Source organism: Chionomys nivalis, chromosome X (genome assembly GCF_950005125.1).
Source record: "Chionomys nivalis chromosome X, mChiNiv1.1, whole genome shotgun sequence".
Taxonomy (NCBI): domain Eukaryota; kingdom Metazoa; phylum Chordata; class Mammalia; order Rodentia; family Cricetidae; genus Chionomys; species Chionomys nivalis.
In genome coordinates, this window is record NC_080112.1 from 128,733,354 (window position 1) to 128,751,397 (window position 18,044).

An 18,044-nucleotide genomic window follows, 5' to 3' on the forward strand; every position below is an offset into this window, starting at 1 on the left:
TCTCACATTTATTTATTAAATTGTGTGGCACACACATATCCTCTTCCCAACATAGGAGCTAGCTTTTTAGAAGATTCTCATATATTCTAGGTTGACCTTTGTACTTCTGGTTTTACCTCCACCTCCTGAGTGAGGGATTACAAGCATGAGCCTGTACTGCCACGTCTAACGCATGACAGGTGAGCTTTATCTTCAGCCCAGGATTATACTTCCTGAGGGTGAAGGCAACCATATCTACATAGGTATTTCCTTTGTATCCTCTCTATCACTATTTAATGATTTGCTTTGAAAATTTATTTTAAAAAGACAACTTGCAGCAATGATCTGCCTTAGTTGGGTCACTACTGTTGTGATGAAACACTATGACCAAAAAGCACCTTGGGGAGGAAAGTTTATTTGGTTTATACTTCTACTTCACTGTTTATCATCAAAGGAAGTCAGGACAGGAACTCAACGCAGGAACAGAAATGCAGGATCTGAAGCAGAGGGCACGGAGGGAGTCCTGCTTCCTGGCTTGCTTAGCTTGCTTTCTTACAGAACTCAAGACCACCAGGCCTCATTCACAATGGGTTGAGCCTTTCTCACCCTATAGGCCTATCTGATGTTGCTGAGCCATTTTCTCAATAGAGGCTCTCTCCTTTCATAAATTCTTTCATGAGTTGATTTCACATGTGGTATGAGTGACAACAGTCCTGGCCCGTAGAAGCAAATCAATCATAACCTAGACTGACCGCTGATATAATATGGGTAAGACCCTTCCCCATGATAATTAAGGACATACTAGAGTAGGAGAGTGAACTGCTAGGCTGGGGATTGGGGGAGGATATAGAATGTGAGAAACTAATCAATGTCTCTCTTGACCCCACCCATTGGAAACTAGGAGGAAACAAATCATTGCAGTAAGTTTAAGTTTTTGAAAGTAACTTCGTAATAGGGACAGTTTTTGTCATATGGGAACACTTTAAATTTGGAGCAATTCAAACTGTACACATATTTATGTTGGTACATACGTACATGTAGCTGGATGGAGGATAGATTTAGAGACAGTTTCACATATTCTAGGCTGGCCTTGAACTCCTTAATCCCCACTCAAGCCGGGCGGTGGTGGCGCAAGCCTTTAATCCCAGCACTCGGGAGGCAGAGGCAGGCGGATCTCTGTGAGTTCGAGACCAGCCTGGTCTACAAGAGCTAGTTCCAGGACAGGCTCCAAAACCACAGAGAAACCCTGTCTCGAAAAACCAAAAAAAAAAAAAAATCCCCACTCAAATGGCCTAATCAGTTCTTCAAAGGTAGTCACATTTCGAGGTTGTCTTTTTTTTTTATTCTGTTGCTGTGGTTAAATATTCTAACAAAAGCAACTGAAAAGAGAAAAGGCTTATTCTGACTCACAGTTCTAGGCTGTAGTTCATCATGGCAGGAAAGTCAGTTGGCAGGAGCTTCAGAGAACAGAAAAGAGCACTGAAAATGTGCATGCTAGTTGAAAACATGGCTGATGAGGTAGTCTCTAGAATTTGGAATCAAATATGGTAGGTGTCAGAAATCAGCAGAAGTAAATGGTCCACATATATAGGAAAGTCGGATCAGCAGTTTGGTTCTGTTAGGAGAGGCTAAATCCCTGGAAGGGAGCTCATATATGGCCCTCTTGGGTTATGAGCACCTGGTGAATGAAATGAGGACATGGTCCTGACTTCGTTGTACATGTTCTCCCTCCTTCTGCTCCTCATTAGGACCTTGGGAGCTCAGTCCGGTGCTCCAGTGTGGGTCTCTGTCTCTATCTCCATCCATCGCTAGATGAAGGTTCTATGGTGATATGCAAGATATTCATCAGTATGGCTATAGGATAGGATCATTTCAGGTTCCCTATCCCCAGGTGCCCTAGGAACTAACTGGGGACATTGCCCTTGGTATCTGGTAGCCACACCAAGTTCAAGTCTCTTGCCAACCCTTAGGTGGTTCCCTTAACTAAGATATCTGGATGGAGGGGGGAGGACCTTGGACTTTCCACAGGGCAGGGAACCCTGACTGCTCTTCGGACTGAAGAGGGAGAAGAAGAGGAGTGGGGGGAGGGGGAGAGGGGCGGGAGGAGGGGGAGGGAAATGGGAGGCGGAAAATTTTTTTTTCCAATAAAAAAAAAAAAAGATAAACGTAAAAAAAAAAAAAAAGAAATGAGGACATGACCAATCCAAGGCATGATTGAGAAGGATTTTATTATAGATATGAAGGAGAATACAGCCATAGCTATTTGTCCTGAGTTTCTTGGGAATCTGACACCAGTGTTCAGTGAATCCTTGCCTAGGGAATGGTGCTGCTGCCTACAGTGGGTGGGTGGGTCTTCTCACTTCAACATAAGGTGATATGCTATTAAGACTTCTCATAGGATTTTTAGATGTGTTAAGTTGGTAACACCATCACAGGTTTTGGAGGTTAAGGTTTTAACATAAATTTTGGGGGACACAACTCAGCCTATTCATCTTTTACTACACACAGACACATGCACAAGAAAGTACGTGAGCAAACATTTAGGGCTACTTTCTGGAACATAGCTATTTACATTATCATGGGTAACTTTACCAGTGCCTATACAACTGAGAAATATGACTCCTCTTCCCCAAGGAATCATCAACTGCCTGCAGAATCTCATGGAGGGGTGGGGCTCATGAGTCCCTCTTTAATGGGTTGTCAACAGACCAAATTTTATGCAGTAATCATAGCTGCTGAGTTCACCATGTAGTGACCATGCAGTATTTTTATTTGTAGATTGAATGTCTTAGTGTTTTTGCTTTTGTTTAATGAGACAGGGTCTCTTGTAGCTATCTTGTAGCTAAAGTTGGCATTAAAGCCCTGACCTTCTAGCTTTTATCTCTAGGTACCAGGATTCCAGGTATGCAAAACCCCACCTCATTTTAACTTTAAAAACTATTCATAACTTTCAGTTTACTACTGAAGGTTATACTAGTTGGTTTTCAAAGTTAACTTTCAAAAGGTTAGAGCAAGCAGTGATAAAAAGAAAAGTTTTATGTCTGGAGAAAGAGTACCCAGCTTCACACTGTGTTAAAGAAGTAAGTGAATACTGGCTAACCTAATTGGAGAACAAAATCTTAAAGGGCTAGCCTTGGCATTAAACTGTGGCTAACACTGAATGAAAAGGTAGCTGAAGGTAGACTTTTTCTTTTGTTTGAGTAAAGTCGGGTGCAGTGATGGCTGGCATTACCTAGACAAAGATGGACAAAGCAGAAAAACACAAGATGGGAAACCAAGCAAGTTATGTATGGCGGTGGAAGTGACAAGCAGCTGCCCAGGAAGAAAGCAGAAGGAAGGAACTGTGTCGAACTTGTACTTCACTACTCCTGGAGAGGGAGGCCCTGTTGGCAGTCACCATATGGTGTTTGACTTTCATTACAGGAGTCATATTTAGCTAAGGGTAAGCTGTGTAGGAACACAGCCTTCTGATTAAATTCTGTTTTAAGAGGCACATACTGAATTTGGAAAACAGATAAGGTGCATTTGCTATTTGAGTAGAAATATTTATGCTCTTTTTACCCTTCTGAGAAACTTTGTAGTTAAAATAAAAACATCCCAGATGTTCCTTGTCTTTAAACTGTTTTAATCTCTACACTAACTTTCCATATTAATAACACTATGATGTAAGTTCTCTCCAAAAGCAGTAAAGTGTTAAATAGAAAAAATGGACCAATATTAAGTTCCTAGTAAAAGGGGAAGTCTAGCCAGTCTGTGGTTTCTGAGATGCTATGGACTGTCTAGGAAGTATGAGAGTCTTAAAAATTAAAACACCCCAGGAGTTGGCGGCTCTGCCTTTAATTCCAGCATTGAGGAGGCAGAGGCAGGCAGATTCTCTGTGAGTTCAAGGCCAGCCTGGTCTACAAAGTGAGTTCCAGGACTGTTACAGAGAGAAACCCTGTGCCATGGCACATGTACTCTCCCTCCAAACTTCATACACAAATGAATAAAAAGCTTTAAAAAGCCACAGGTAGTAGCATGGACAAAGACATAATGATGCCTATATATGAGAAATAACAAAAACATGGGTGATACTGAGTGAAGTACTCTAGGGATTTCTAGCTACAGAAAGGACACAAACAGGTTTGTGTATTTTTATCTGGATCTCCTTTGGAGTATAACTGTATACTATAAATTTTGTGCCAACACAAAATTTCACATCTGGTAGGGACATTACCTATCAGATCTAAGCTTTGTCAGATAAAGTTAATGCTTTACCCCTTACACAGGTTCTGGCTCCATGGCTCCATGGCTGGAATGCAGTTTTTCTGTTTGCACACTGAAGTCTCAGTCATTGCTGGACTTCCTTCCCCTTGAACTACTTGACAGTCACACTGAAAATTTGTACTTAACTTTGGCAATATACTCACACAAAGTGAATGGTCCTAGCTCCCATCTTGCCCTCCTAAACTTGAAGAAAAGGAAGGCTCTTTGCAAGGTAACCTCTTGCTCTCTGGGGCTAGAAACCAAGTCTCACCCTTGACTTCATGCTATAATATGATACTGTTTGGTTGTCTGGAATTATAGCACCTTCCTGGGTGTGGGTTCTGTGCTCACTGAGGGTGAAACAAGTGGTATATGATAAGTACATATTTGGGTCTCTCCTATTAGCATTGTTCAAATTTTTAAAAAAATATTTTTAATAGTATGTGCCTTTAAGTACAGGTGCTCAAGGAGGCCAGAGTCACTGGATCCTTCTAGAACTGCTCCACCTAGGTACTGGGAAGCCAACCTGGGTCATTTGCAAGAACAGAAGATACTCTTAACTGCTGAGTAACACCTCTTGTGCCTTTGACAGCTAGTTGAGAGGTGATCTGTGATCTGAGCTGTTAAATTGGGTGAGATGTACCTACCACATTAGTTTTCAGACATCAGTAGGGAAATGGGATTTAAAAAGTATTGGTGTTGGGCTGGATTTTAGAAATAGGCATCTAACTACTACAATCTTGAATGTAAGTTTTTATTTAAGAACTCAGAGCGATGGTAACAACTTCACAAAAAGTTCCAAGAAGGCTTAGTTAGAACTGCTTACTCAAAAATGAGAATGGAAAAGTCTCCCAGTGTATACATGGAAAGCTGGTTTACTTGATTTTCCATGCATATATACTATTGTAAAATCAAACCAACATTTCTTATAGAAGCCACACCTGCCACCTCCCACTCTGTATACTGTCTAAAAGGCTAAGTACAAATGTCAGTGTAACTCAGGCTTTTATTAGTAATACCAAAGCTCTATTACATTTTTAAGTACAGATACAAGTACATTCAACTTTTAGTTTACTAAGAGAAAGGAAACAGGAATATAAGGTAACAGAGGCAATACATTTTGCAGTGGCCTGTAACTGATGCAGTGTACACGGGTCTAGGATAGAGAGTCATAGCAGGATCACTATTCTCAGCCCGACAGGCAGGTAGGCATGTAACACTTGGTATGGCAGAGGCTTTCTGCTTCAGATTCTTGGTACTGTAGTGTATTACGCATTTAAAAAGACTATCTCTAAAAGTATTAATAATTCAATTTCATTCATGTCTGCAGAAGCTTTTAGTTTTAAATCTAACAAATATTAACTATGACATTTGCTTTTGAATTTAATAAGTTAAGATCAAATTATCTCAATCAGGAAAGGCAAAAGTTCATTCTCAAGCTTTTAAATAAAAATGTTTAAATTACTGGTAAAGAATTCTTTATAAATAACACTCGACAAGCAAATATTAATGCTGATAATCAACATGAAAACACTGTACAATTTTAAGTGAACGTTTTCCAGGCTATTTCAAATTACTTACAGCGCACACATTCCTGAGTATAGCCCACGACAGTGATACTGTTTATTTCAGTTTTTCTCCATTTAGCTTAAAAGGTGTTTCTTCCCAAGAAACTGGACTTTCCTGTCAAATGCACTTGATCGAATAGGAGAATTGGGTTCATAAAATGGATTCATTGCAAACTAGGAAAGAAGAAGGTATTAGTAAGCCTGTTAAAGCAAAGAGGTTCATGAATTACAGTTGCTAAAGGAAATTTACATTTTCAGTTAAAATTTAGCAAAGACAAAAGTCTGGGTCTCATTTTTAATTCTCATTGAAAGTGTTCTATTGTTATTTTTTTTTAGAAACAGAATTGGGATTTTAAAAGGGAACTTATAGACTGTAATCATGAGGGCTAAGGAGAAAGAGACACCCAGGAAGTAAGGCACACCCATGGCATTTGTGTGGGCTTCTCAAAGGATACCCACTGTTAAATTTTAACATCTTAGCCAGGTGTGGGTGCATACCCTTGCAATTTCTGCATTTGGGAGGTGCAGGAGGATCAGGATTTAAGGCTAGCTTTAGCAGCACAGTGAGTTCAGGGTCAGGTAGGGCTACAGGAGACTATCTCAAAAATAAAATAAAATAAAATAGCCCAGTGCCTAAAGGCAAGCTGACAACCAGGCTTCTATCCCCAGGACGCGAGTGGTGAAAAGAGAGTTGATTTCTGCAAGCTACTTTGAACTCTCTCCATTATGTAAACCATGGCAGGTGCCACCTCTCCCCAGCCCCCACAAATAGGTAAATCAGCAATAATCTTAAAAATAAACAACAAAATGCCCCCTTAAAGAAAATTTTTCTGGGAGACAGTTTCCCATTTTGTAACCTGGCCTGGCCTTGAACTCTAACACAGATTAGCATTAAACTCACTGTAATCCTTCCAGTGTCATAAGGCTTGGAATTCAGATGTAAGCTACCACACCTGTTTGTCTGAGATAGGGTCAATCCAAAGCCGCCTCAAGCTCACCGAATATCTGAGACTGACTCTGAATTCTTGGTCTTCCCTTTCTACCTCCCAAGTGCTGGGATCATAGACATGCATCACCTTACTTGGCACCTCTGCAGGAATTCTGTATTCCAGTATTTTCGTTTTGAAAAGTACTTGCAGCTAACCAATGGTAGTATGATTGATATGACCTATATACGTTAATATGGATCTTGACTCTACCTTGTATTCATTATGTGGATTAATCTATATGGCCTTTTGGATTATGTAAACAAATGGTAAATGTCAAATAGGTTCAGTTACAAAAGTCTCACTATACTGCTATTAAGTGGAAGTCATTTTTTTCTTTCAAATTCTTGGGTAGCCCAGCTGGCTTCACACTCATGATCCTCTCAAGTGCTGGGATTACAGACATCTGCCGTTGTGCCTTATAATTCTTTTAATTTAGGGTTTGAATACTTTGCTTTAACGTAAAGCTAAAATTCATCAGTTCCCTAGCTAATATAAGGACTTCATAACATATGTTAGAAAACACTAAAGCAGAATTACTAATAAGAGAAATGTTCTTTTATGCCTTAATCTGGACTGTTTCTAGTCCTCTCACTTAAAAAATCAGATTATTTTAAATTATAGAGTATACCATACCTTTATATACAAATCATAGACATCAGTAAAGAAATTCTTTATTCCATCTTCTTGCCTCACATCATGAAGCATAATAAATCTCATATGTGAAAAAATTAAGGCACAATCTTTACTAGAAATGAAAAATTAAAAGCAATCATCTGATAAGATAACCTTCACATTGGTCACATAAACTGTTTTGTGATGGCAAAGCTGAATACATAAACTGGCTTAAAGTCACTTTAGCTTAAGGAGAGTGTACTCTTTTAAAGTTAGGAAATAAAGTAAAATAGCCCTTGGTATAGTTAAGATAAACCCTAGTTTTAAAATTATTGGCTGAACATGTTTACAAAAAAAAATTAATGTCTTGTAAGTGAAAAATTTTCATGGCAGCCTGATTCTTAGAAGTCTTCAAATTCAGAGACCGCCTTTACGTTTCAAGTTCTTGTTTTCTAACTCAGCCTTTGGTTAAGCATTTGTGGTAACGTCTGAGGGGCATTTTCTTAACTGCTAACTGATGTAGAAGGGCTGAGTCCATTGTAGGCAGTACCATCCATAGGCAGGTGGGCCTAGGCTGTATAAGTAAGGTAGATGAATATAAGCCTGAGCAAGCCCAGCCTTGGTATTCTTCTATGGTCTCTGCTTCAGTTCCTGCCCAGACTTCCCTCAACAATGGAGTGTAATTTGAGAAGTACAAGCTAAATAAACCCCTTCCTCTTGAAGTTGGTTTTGATCATGATGTTTATAATAGCAACAGAAAGCAAACTATAGACAGCATAAGGAAAGGATATGTCCTGCAGTGACAAATGCTGATACAAACCACTCATTGAATTTGTCCACAGTTTTTAAGTACATGTTATTAGAAAGCCACATGTTTTCATCCACAAGGTCAAGAGCAGCATGGGCTATAAACTGGTTCAGGTGACGGTGATCATCCTAAATGACAGAGAATGGAGAAAGATGTACATTTCCATATGGCATTGGTACCACAGACAATTCATTCTGAAATTCTGTCAATCTGTGTGTATTGTGTGTGTTTTCTCGTTTTAGATATGGCCTTACTATGTAGCCTAGAATGGTCTGGAGCTCCTGAACCTGCCTCAGCCTCCCAGGTACTAGGAATACAGGTGTAATTCCTGGTTTTCATTCTGTACATACATATTTTTCTTAGGGGCGGAGTCTTAGCATTTACTACATGTATTGGTATCAAGAGATATAAAGGATTATGTTTGTATTGTCTTGATATCTATCACTCATAACAGGAAGAGCCAATTAATAAAGTCTTGACTATTAAACATTATATTTTGAATGCTGAGAGAAGGCAATTACCAAATTCTATAACTAATTAATCATATGTAAAGAGATTACTACTTTTAGAGGGAAAATAAGGCAGAGCCTACTTTCCAGAAGCCCATGTCTTTTTAGAAGAGAAACACACAAAGTGAGTGTATGCAGATGTGGATCAAAGAGGGCACTTTTCCTAGATCAAAATGGATGTCAGGGATGCCATGCATATGGAGTCTCAAGGGCTGGAGGCAACAGGGAGAGCCAGGCTTCCTGAGCAGAAACAGTAGAGACAGTTGTGAAGACCTATGATAGGCCTCTTGCAGAACAAGAGCTTACATGCTTTGGGGATCTGGGATTTGGGGTGGGGAGGTCATATTCAGCCCTAGCTGTGAATTGTCATCTGTTAACAGCAGAAACAATCCTATCACAACCAGGAGTGTTCTCTTCGTGGGCAAAATGGCCTAACTGAAAAGAAGGTAGGAATGACTCACTATAATGTAGAGAACATTCCCAACCTGGATGTAGTCTTACTCCTATAGAATTCTCTTTCACAGTGCTTTTCTCAAAAAGCTACCTGCTGTGAAATAGACTCTATATAGTATAGAGCAGTTCTCAACCTGAACAAGCCCTTCACAGAGATCTTCTTAGATCATCTGCATAGCAGATATTTACATTACAGTAGCAAAATGAAAGTTATGAAGTAGTAATGAAATAGTTTTATGGTTGGGGGCCACCACAACATGAGGAGCTCTATTAAAGGGTGGCAGCATTAGCAAGGCTGAGAGCCACTGCTAGTCTCTCCTTGAGGAAACTCATATGGTCCTCAGAATGTGACCTTACTTAGAAAGAGGGCCACTGCAGATGTGGTTAGTTAACATGAGGTCATTCTGGAGTAGAGTGGGTCTCTAGTTCAGTGTTCTTGATGTCCTCAGAAAGTTTTGCTGTGTGTGATGCCTTATACCTGCAATCTCAGCACAAAGGAGGTTGAGGACAGAGAATCATCCATTAATTGGAGGCCAGTTGGAGATGCTTTAAGAAGGTGATGGCAGCCAAAGAGAGTGCTAAGACCATGTCAAGTTAGAAAGTGTTTTCATGTGCTGCTACCTAATAGGTCTCTGGAGTACACAGAAACTAGATTTAAGTGGCAACTGGCACAGGGCAATTGCTGCCACTGCCTCGAAACAAAGCTTAACAAAGCTTTGAAATAACATAGGACCAATAACTGGCAGAAAATACCATAAACAAATTTCTTTGGTATTTTGTTGGCATAATTTGAATAGTTGAAAAGTATCTCCTACTTAAGATTGTAATATGTATTCATATATATACATACATATATGTATGTATATGTATGTATATATATGACTTTAAAAAACCAACTCCTTGGCTTACTCTGAATGATAGGCATCATATTCTTGAACCAAGTTTGTTCCTCTGGAACCATTCCCACAAGAAAGTGTCACCCCTGCTGTTGCTTTTAGAGTTTCCTGATATAGCCTGGGTACCAGCAGAATGGGGACAATGTAAGCAGTGCAATCCTCAGGTGTAAATTGATCTATGTCTGTTCTGCTGAAAAATAAGATTTGCTGTTGAATGGACTACTGTGGCATTTTGAGGCAACAAAATTGTTCCAGGCCCCTGACAGGTGGGGTACATTTCCTTATGCTTCAGAAGCATTTCAAGGTAGGCGACATTCCTTCCCTAGGTTAGAATGGTTTCTAACAGTCCGTGGAACTCCAGAGAAAGCCTTATTTAATTGTTGCTGTATCTCAGTGGCTTCATCTCTCTAGATCTATTTCAGTTCTAAAACACCATTATTTCATACTATTATAAACAACATAAAAATTCTTATGAAATTTAGATTGCATACGTACTTTGGATTCTGCTTTCCCAGGTGGCAAAAATTCCATTTCAAAAACTGGATTATCATGGTGGCCAACAATTACAAAGTAGAAGCTTCCAGACATTGTCTTCAATATAAAAAACTCCTAATCAAATTAAATAATATTTTTAGTCCTCAATACCAAGACCTAAAATGATTAACATAAAGTACAGAGTTCTAGTTTTACTTTTTTTCCGAGACAGGGTTTGTCTATGTAACAGCTCTGGCTATCCTGGAACTCACTCTATAGGCCAGGCTAGCCTTAAATTCACAGACATCTGCCTGCCTCTGCCTCCCGAGTGCTGGGATTAAAAATGTGCATCATCACTGCCTGGCTTTTTTTTTTTTTTTAAAAAAGTTTTCTTACTTAAATTTGACAACATGGTCTGCTTTCTGGTATATAGCATAGGCACATGACTTTCTATACATTAAATATCTGTGATGTGTCCTTTAGAACCCAATGTACTATGTACTATATCTTCTGAAGGAAAATAGGAAACCTGTAGTATATCATAAGTATTCTCATGATTGAAAAATTTGAAATATTCAACTCAAGGGTCTTTGTATCTGATGGAGTATGTTGAGCTTAAGTTGTACTATACTGGTTAATGTTCATATTAATACCTGGAAACATTAATAGAGGTTGTTGATTAGCTAAGTACAATAAAAGGTAGAAAAGGCAAAGGAAATAATTAGCTGCCCCAGAAATGTTCAGGAGGTACTCCTCAGAGGAAGCTAAAACCCAGCTATACCACAGTCCATTTTTATATAGAAGAGATAATGTACCATCTATTTACAAATTATATGGTGTATTTGTCTTCTTTCTATCAGAAAATTTAATTTGTATGCTACAAATTAAATGGCAAGGGCCTATGTGTCTCTTAATACACTAATTTAGGAAACAGTTTACTGGGTATGGTAGATAAGCCTTTTCAATTTCAGCACTCAGTAGGCAGAGGCAGGTAGATCTCTGTGGTTTCCAGAGATTTTCTTTATAGCAAGTTCCAGGACAGCCAGAGGTACATAACAGAGAGAGACTATCTCAAAACTAAAACAAACTAACAGAAACTGGGTAGGGCGGGCAGAAACCAAGTATTCCATGGTTTTACATAAAAAATTTTTATTTATTTTGTGTGTGTGTGTCTGTATGTGTGTGCACACATGCCATGACTTGCATGTGTGTGGGAGTCAGTCATCTCTCTCCATGAGTCCCAGGGATCAAACTCAGGTTGTCAGGTTTGGTGGCCAAGTGACTACACCAGCTCTATTCCATGGCTTTCAACAGAAATTATCAGAAAGCTGGGTTGGTAGATGGGTGGATCTTAGTATGTTTGTACTTTCAGTACAAGGGCTTTGGATTTAGAGAAAGCCAGACTCTGACTCTTACTTGCAATGTGACCACAGGCGCCAGTGTCTGTTGCCTCATCTATACAACAGTGGTAATATTGGAGCTACTTTACTGATACCTGTAGGAAGCTTCCTACATAGTCCAACATATGTAAAGCATGAAATTCTAAAGGAGGATGTCTGGCTAACAATGAGTGCTTGCTAAGTGTTATCTAGAATAACATTCAAGAATATCTGACAACACTAGGATGTGACAACTAGTAACTCCTCAACCTGGGGCGGGGATCTAGTCAACCCCTAGCCAGCCTCCTGGATATCTGAGGACATGAGAGATCACAACTCACCAAGACTTTCTGGGTCTTTTGCTGATTCACACAGAAAAAAAAAAATCAATGAAATCCAAAGAAATCTGAAACGTATTTCCTAATGAAGGAAAAAGCAAGTCAAAGTTAGTACTTTTAGTTTAAAATGGAAGGCTACGACTGTGGGAGACAAGTAAGAGACTCTTTGGACACAGTTAAGATTTAGAACATTATCTGGGATGGGGCCTACACCTGCAGATTGCAGGCCAAAATTTAACCTCAGGCATCCTTTTACTATGGTCTAAAAACTGCTTTTGCCCTTCAATGGAAGAGCTGAACATCGGTAACAGATACTATCTAGCACACACAGCCAGAAGTATTTAGATAAGAAAAGGGCCCCAAAATAAAAGTGGGTAACAAAGATAAGCAGGTCTGACAGAAAAGCTATGCAAAGCTAGGGATACTTGGTAGTAGCTGCAGAGAAAAGGAAAGGTAGAGAACGTGGAATTTGAACCAAGTAAAGAATGATAGCATGAATTCTTGCTAGAATAGGCTGCAAGGCTGTAGGTCTGCAGTAGGTCAAGTGAAGGATTTGCTTTACTCAGCACACATATAAGCAGCAACAGCATAGGAGGGGCCTGCAGGCAGCAGAAGGAAGTGCATGCACAAGAAAGATAACCCACATCATGCCCCACACTTGGTCCTTTATGGGATATGCAGATGCTAAAGAAGCATAGTGTCTAAGGATAGCATGAGATAAAAATAGGAACCAAAAGACAGGCATGAGGGTTCTCTTACAACTTATCCATCTGGACAGTGAGACGGAGCTTCTTTCCCTTGGAACATATTAACTGCACAAAACAATGGCTTTCCTAGGACATCCTCATGCATGCACAATGCACTTCAATCATCCCCACTTCCTCACCACATTCTCATTGCTTCCTTTTTACTAATATGCTCTCTCAAATAGTCCCCACTTCTACTTTTATGTGCAAATGTTATTCAACCTAGATCCCATATGTAAGAGAAATCACGCAGCAGCATCCAGACTCACCTACAACCTTTTAGCAACTATTCTCAGGCTTACCTCGCACTGGATAAAGGTGTCACTGGGCAAAGGTGACACAAACCTATGTTGTCCACACTAATGAACTTTCTGCCAAGGTAAAAATGTTGTACAACCATATAGTCTAATATGGAAGCCAGTAAGCATTTGAAATGTAGCTAATTTAACTGTAGAACTGAATTTTTAATTTATTGGTTTGAACTAAGTATCTGTGTGGGGCTAGCACTTCTAATACAGAATAGATCAACTTTAGATCAACTATTCTAAACTTTATAAAACCTCTGCACCTTCGCAACCGACAAAACAAGTACTACTATTTAGAGTTCCAACATATAAAACAATACAAGCTGCCTCATGCCTGTTTCCCCAGCAGTTGGGAGGCTGGAGCAGGAGAGCCACTGTGGCTCTGAGGCCAGCCTGGATTATGTAGTGAGATCTTATCTCAAAATGGGAACTAACAAACAAACAAGCACAAAGTAACAGCAGTGCTTAAAAGTATCTGTGTTGACCAATGTGTCTGTTCCTTTTCTTTTTTGAAAAATATTTATTCATTTATTATGAATGCAGTGTTCTGGCATGTACTGTAAGCTACCATGTGGTTGCTGGGAATTGAACTCAGGACCCCTGGAAGAGCAGCCAATGCTCTTAACCTCTGAGCCATCTCTCCAGCACCCCTTCTCCCCTCGGTGTCTGCTCCTTTTCCTCAATGTCCTGGAGACCCCTGAGGCTGACCTCAAATACAGAGATTAAGTCAGGCACTGCAATCCTGGCACTGGAGAAGCTAAGGCAGGCAGATCATGGATTCAAAGCCAGCCAGAGCAGAAAAGAGCAAAATCAAAAAAGAACCGAAACCAGACAGTGGTGGCCACACTATTAATCCCAGCGCTTGGGAGGCAGAGGCTGGTGGATCTCAGTGAGTTCAAGGCCAGCTTGGTCTACAAAGCAAGTTCAGGACAGCCAGGACTGTTACACAGAGAAATCCTGTCTCGAAATATCAAAACCAAAACCAAACCAAACAAAAAGAACTGAAGTGTGTAAACTATGTTAAGAAAAGCAAATGCCTTTGTAGGTTACCATTAGGAAAAGCAGGGCTTCTAGCACTGTGTATACACTGAAATAACTAAAGATGAAAATCTGCTTAATTTCTATTTTCTCTGTTACAATGTATGACTTCTGAGTAACAAGCCAGGCTGGGCAGGATGCAAACTTCAAGACCTAGGTATTTCAATTCAAACAAGTCTTCAGGTCCTGGCAAATGATATAGCTTGGAGCAACAAATCTACATCTATTGTTACGTGACATTAAAGAAATCATAGGCACAGAAAGGCTCTATATGCTAAGAGATAGGTAAGTGTTATTCCTATTTTCAAAAACAGGTAAAAGTGTTATGTCCTCAGCTATAACCGGGTATATCCAGAGACAAAAACACCAACACAAATAGGTATTGCCTGGCTGGTTTTGGTCAGATACCATGCTAGGACCCTTTTCTGTACAGTAGCTCATTCAGTATAACTTAAAAAAAACAAAACGAAACAAAAAACCACCACCACTAAAATGAGTTATTATTCATGTACATTCTCTGCTTAAACTAAGAACAAACCACATCAAACTATTCTGCTTTGCAAAGGAAATGTAGCAGGTGGGTAGCAAACTTTCTGGGTTATTTTAGTATCTATGTAAGAACGCACTGGAGACCTATAGCCTGTGTGATAGAAAGGCACCCTCAATGAGAACAGACACACTGTTCTTATTCTCTATGGTATCCCCAGGGTTACAACAGTGCCAAAGGGCTAGCAAACACTCATTATTTGCTGAATAAGGGGTGACTTACAGATGACTTAGCATTAATACCCAGGAACACTGAGTGTCTATGCCAATTTATGGTACAATGTCTCCAGGGAGATTTCGAGAATGACCTTAACCTAGTCCACATAGGCATTTGGACCAATAAGGTTTTATTTTATTTTTAATTTTGGAGACAGGATCTTACTGTGGCCCAGGTCGGCTCTGAACTCATGATCCTCTTGTTTCAGTATTCTGAGTGCTCAGATGGTAGGACTGACCTATCATGCCTAGCACTTATTCAGTAACTTGAAGGTAACTTACCACATTCAAATACAAAACAGCTATTATGAGCTTATTAGCAGGTAATTAAGGAATAAAAGAGATTTCCACTTCTGGGTGTGGTGGCATATACCTTTGATTCTAGCACTTGGGAGTCAGACACAGGTGGAGCTCTGTGAGTTTAAGCCAACACAACCATCCACAGGAGACTGGGGACAGCCAGGACTACATGGAGAGACCCTATTTCAAAGTGAGGGGTTAGGATGGGGGCAGAAACCTAATCAGATAGTATGACTGCCAGGAGTTGGTGCTGAGAAACAGTGTGGTCAGCAGTGAAGACTGGGATCAATTATTCATGGCAGCTATGGGTTTAGGGGAGTACAGAACGTGCATGAGGCCAAGCACTTGCTAACTCTGGACTTGACAGATTTATTCTAAATGACTCTAGAGGATAAACCCAGAGCTGTCATCTGCAATTAGTAGGACGCTAAAATGCATGATGGTGTTAGACCGCCAGTGCAAGTGGGAGGATGAACTTAGAAATCCTTTCCAAGTAAAGCACTTTAAGTTACAGGTAATACAGATAAAACTCACACACCCCAGTTCAAAGCTATTCATTTTTATAGCAAATCTCTCTACAGTCTCTGGAGGAACATCTAGAAACTTTCCTGTGCTCCTGACAGTAGTAGCTTCAGTGTTCCACAAATGAATAAGGGCTGTAAAACTAAACTGGTGTCACACGGAACATATCTGGTGCAATGAGGAGCTATATGAACACTATTGACAGATCTCCAATGGGAAAATGGCCCTATAAAGTCAGAAGCAATGCCTTCATTCCCAAGTGAGTGTAGGTTGACTTTCAGAGACCACTAAATCTACTTCTTTTTAATTTGGGAATCAAAGACAGTGGAGAAGAGTTCAAATATCTTTGGGCACTGATGCTATTTTAAAACAGTGTTCGTAACACATCAGCATCATTTTAGAATATACTTCACTATTCTGCTCAAAAGCTTTAATGCCTCTCAGCTATGTAATCATGTACCATTATTCAACATGGGTCCTCCTACATTGTTCCCTATGTTGCTTCTCAATCCTATTGTTCACCTCTGCTGGAGTGGGCCAATCTACTTACTTCAAACTCACTTTGACTATATCCACTCAAGATCCTTCTTCACGCCTAAATACTGTCCCTAATTCTGTGTGCATCCTTAATTCATCATTTACACTCCAACTTCTTCTTTAATTGTCCAAAACAAACAAAAAAAATGAAAAAAAAAAACCCAAAGCTCGTTCAACTCCAATAAAGTCTGCTAACTATTCTTGCCACCCCTCAACTTTTATTTTTATTTTTTTTTACAGCTACACATCAAAACTCTTTGTACTCCTTTGTGCTGTTAGCTTTAACAATGACCCAATTGCATCTTCATAGACCTTAGCTACCTAACATCCCCAGCACATAACTCAGGGCCAGGCTAGAATCTCCAGGGCCCCAAGTGAGCCCTGGCATTAGTCCTCTGCCTATTTCCCCCTTCCTGTGATGCTCATCTTTTTTTGTTCACTATCCAAATGTTACCAGTCAAGGCACTGAAAAATAAAATCACACTTTCCCCATAGAGATGTCCTCAATCACTTCCACCTGCAATCAGCTTTCTTGCTAAACTATCCCATCCTCAAGACTTCTTAGTCATCATTTAGCTCACTAGCTGCAATGGTTTTCACTCTTGCTTCCGGGGATTCTGGTTTTTCTTTCCAATTAGCCTTATTTCTTTTCTTTTTTGGTATAGGGTCTCATTTATGCTAGACTGGTGTCCAACTCTCTATGTAGTGAAGGATAATCTTAAACTTCTGATCCTTCTGCCTCCACCAATACTGTGGTTTTTGGTTTTCAATGCAGTGCCTGAAATTTAATCCAGGCCTCTGTGTATGACAAGCAAGTACTTAACCAACTGAGCTACATTCCCCAGTCCCAGATTTACATTTTCTTCTTTAGGCGCATCATAGCCCAAACTGACCTCGAACTTTAAGCAATACTCCTGTCTCAGTCTTCCCAGTGTTGGCATTACAGACGAGCCACCACGACCGGATCTTTATAATCTGAGCTAGGCATCCTGGGCACTCGGCTCATCTTTATCTTTCTCACAGCACATACACAGTGTTTTTTTTTTTTTCCTATAAAATTAAACTCTGTGGTTCTCAACAAGATGCGATTTTTGCTTCTGAGAGCATCTGTCAAGAGTCCGGAGACACGTGTGTGCGGAGATAGGGGTACTATTGGCATTTCATGGGAACCGACCACTGCAGTGTCACTGCAGCAAAGACACACTGGATTAACTGACTGATCTCGAGAACGCCAAGCCTCCAAGAGCGCGGAGGTCGTTTCCACGTGGAAACCGGGGCTGTGTCTACTGGGAGAACTGTAATTAAGCGGCCCCGGGGGCTGGCTCTGATATTCCGAGTCAGGGCAGGACAGAGGTACAAGACCAACATCCGCGTCACGCGGAGTCTGGGACGTCCCTCGCGGACCCGGAGCACCCGCCCTCCACTTCCCTCCAAATCCTACCTGTAGGGAGACGCCGACAGCAGAAACGCCCGCCTCGGAAACCCGCGTTTGGTACTTTCAGCCGGGAAACCCAGAGTCACTCACGCGAGATCTGGGGCCATACTCTCGCGAGACGTGGCGGGAGCGTCCGGCCTGAGCTCGCG

At 40.4% G+C, this 18,044-nt stretch overlaps 2 protein-coding genes across 3 annotated transcripts in view; one reads left to right on the forward strand and one right to left on the reverse strand.

The window, feature by feature from the left end:
• Nucleotides 1–38: 38 nt before the first annotated feature.
• The window catches only part of Ofd1 (OFD1 centriole and centriolar satellite protein), a 55,751-nt gene continuing 37,745 nt past the window's right edge, over nucleotides 39–18,044 (forward strand). Inside the window, exon 1 of the mRNA XM_057759039.1 lies at nucleotides 39–179. The gene's annotated coding sequence lies outside the window, so the exon portion shown is untranslated. The remainder of the gene's footprint in view (nucleotides 180–18,044) is intronic.
• Nucleotides 2,209–17,990, reverse strand: Trappc2 (trafficking protein particle complex subunit 2). Of its 2 annotated transcripts, XM_057759044.1 has the most exons (6): nucleotides 17,902–17,968; nucleotides 12,254–12,332; nucleotides 10,555–10,668; nucleotides 8,181–8,329; nucleotides 7,415–7,496; nucleotides 2,209–5,966 (listed from the first exon to the last, which is right to left on the reverse strand). In XM_057759044.1, exons 3-6 carry the CDS (start codon nucleotides 10,645–10,647, stop codon nucleotides 5,868–5,870), a joined length of 423 nt encoding a protein of 140 aa, XP_057615027.1. In that variant the 5' UTR covers nucleotides 10,648–10,668; nucleotides 12,254–12,332; nucleotides 17,902–17,968; the 3' UTR covers nucleotides 2,209–5,867. The 2 variants fall into 2 exon arrangements, with proteins under 2 accessions (XP_057615027.1, XP_057615028.1); XM_057759045.1 differs by lacking the exon at nucleotides 12,254–12,332 and having other exon boundaries at nucleotides 17,902–17,990.

What these genes read in the sequence shown, in the direction of transcription:
- Trappc2 (XM_057759045.1), bottom strand. Translation starts at nt 10,647, where the DNA reads ATGTCTGGAAGCTTCTACTTTGTAATTGTTGGCCACCATGATAATCCA. An exon ending in CTGGGAAAGCAGAATCCAAA is followed by an intron (nt 8,330 to 10,554) that starts GTACGTATGCAA and finishes TCTGTCATTTAG; the next exon opens with GATGATCACCGTCACCTGAA. An exon ending in TCTATGATTTGTATATAAAG is followed by an intron (nt 5,967 to 7,414) that starts GTATGGTATACT and finishes CTTCTTTCCTAG; the next exon opens with TTTGCAATGAATCCATTTTA.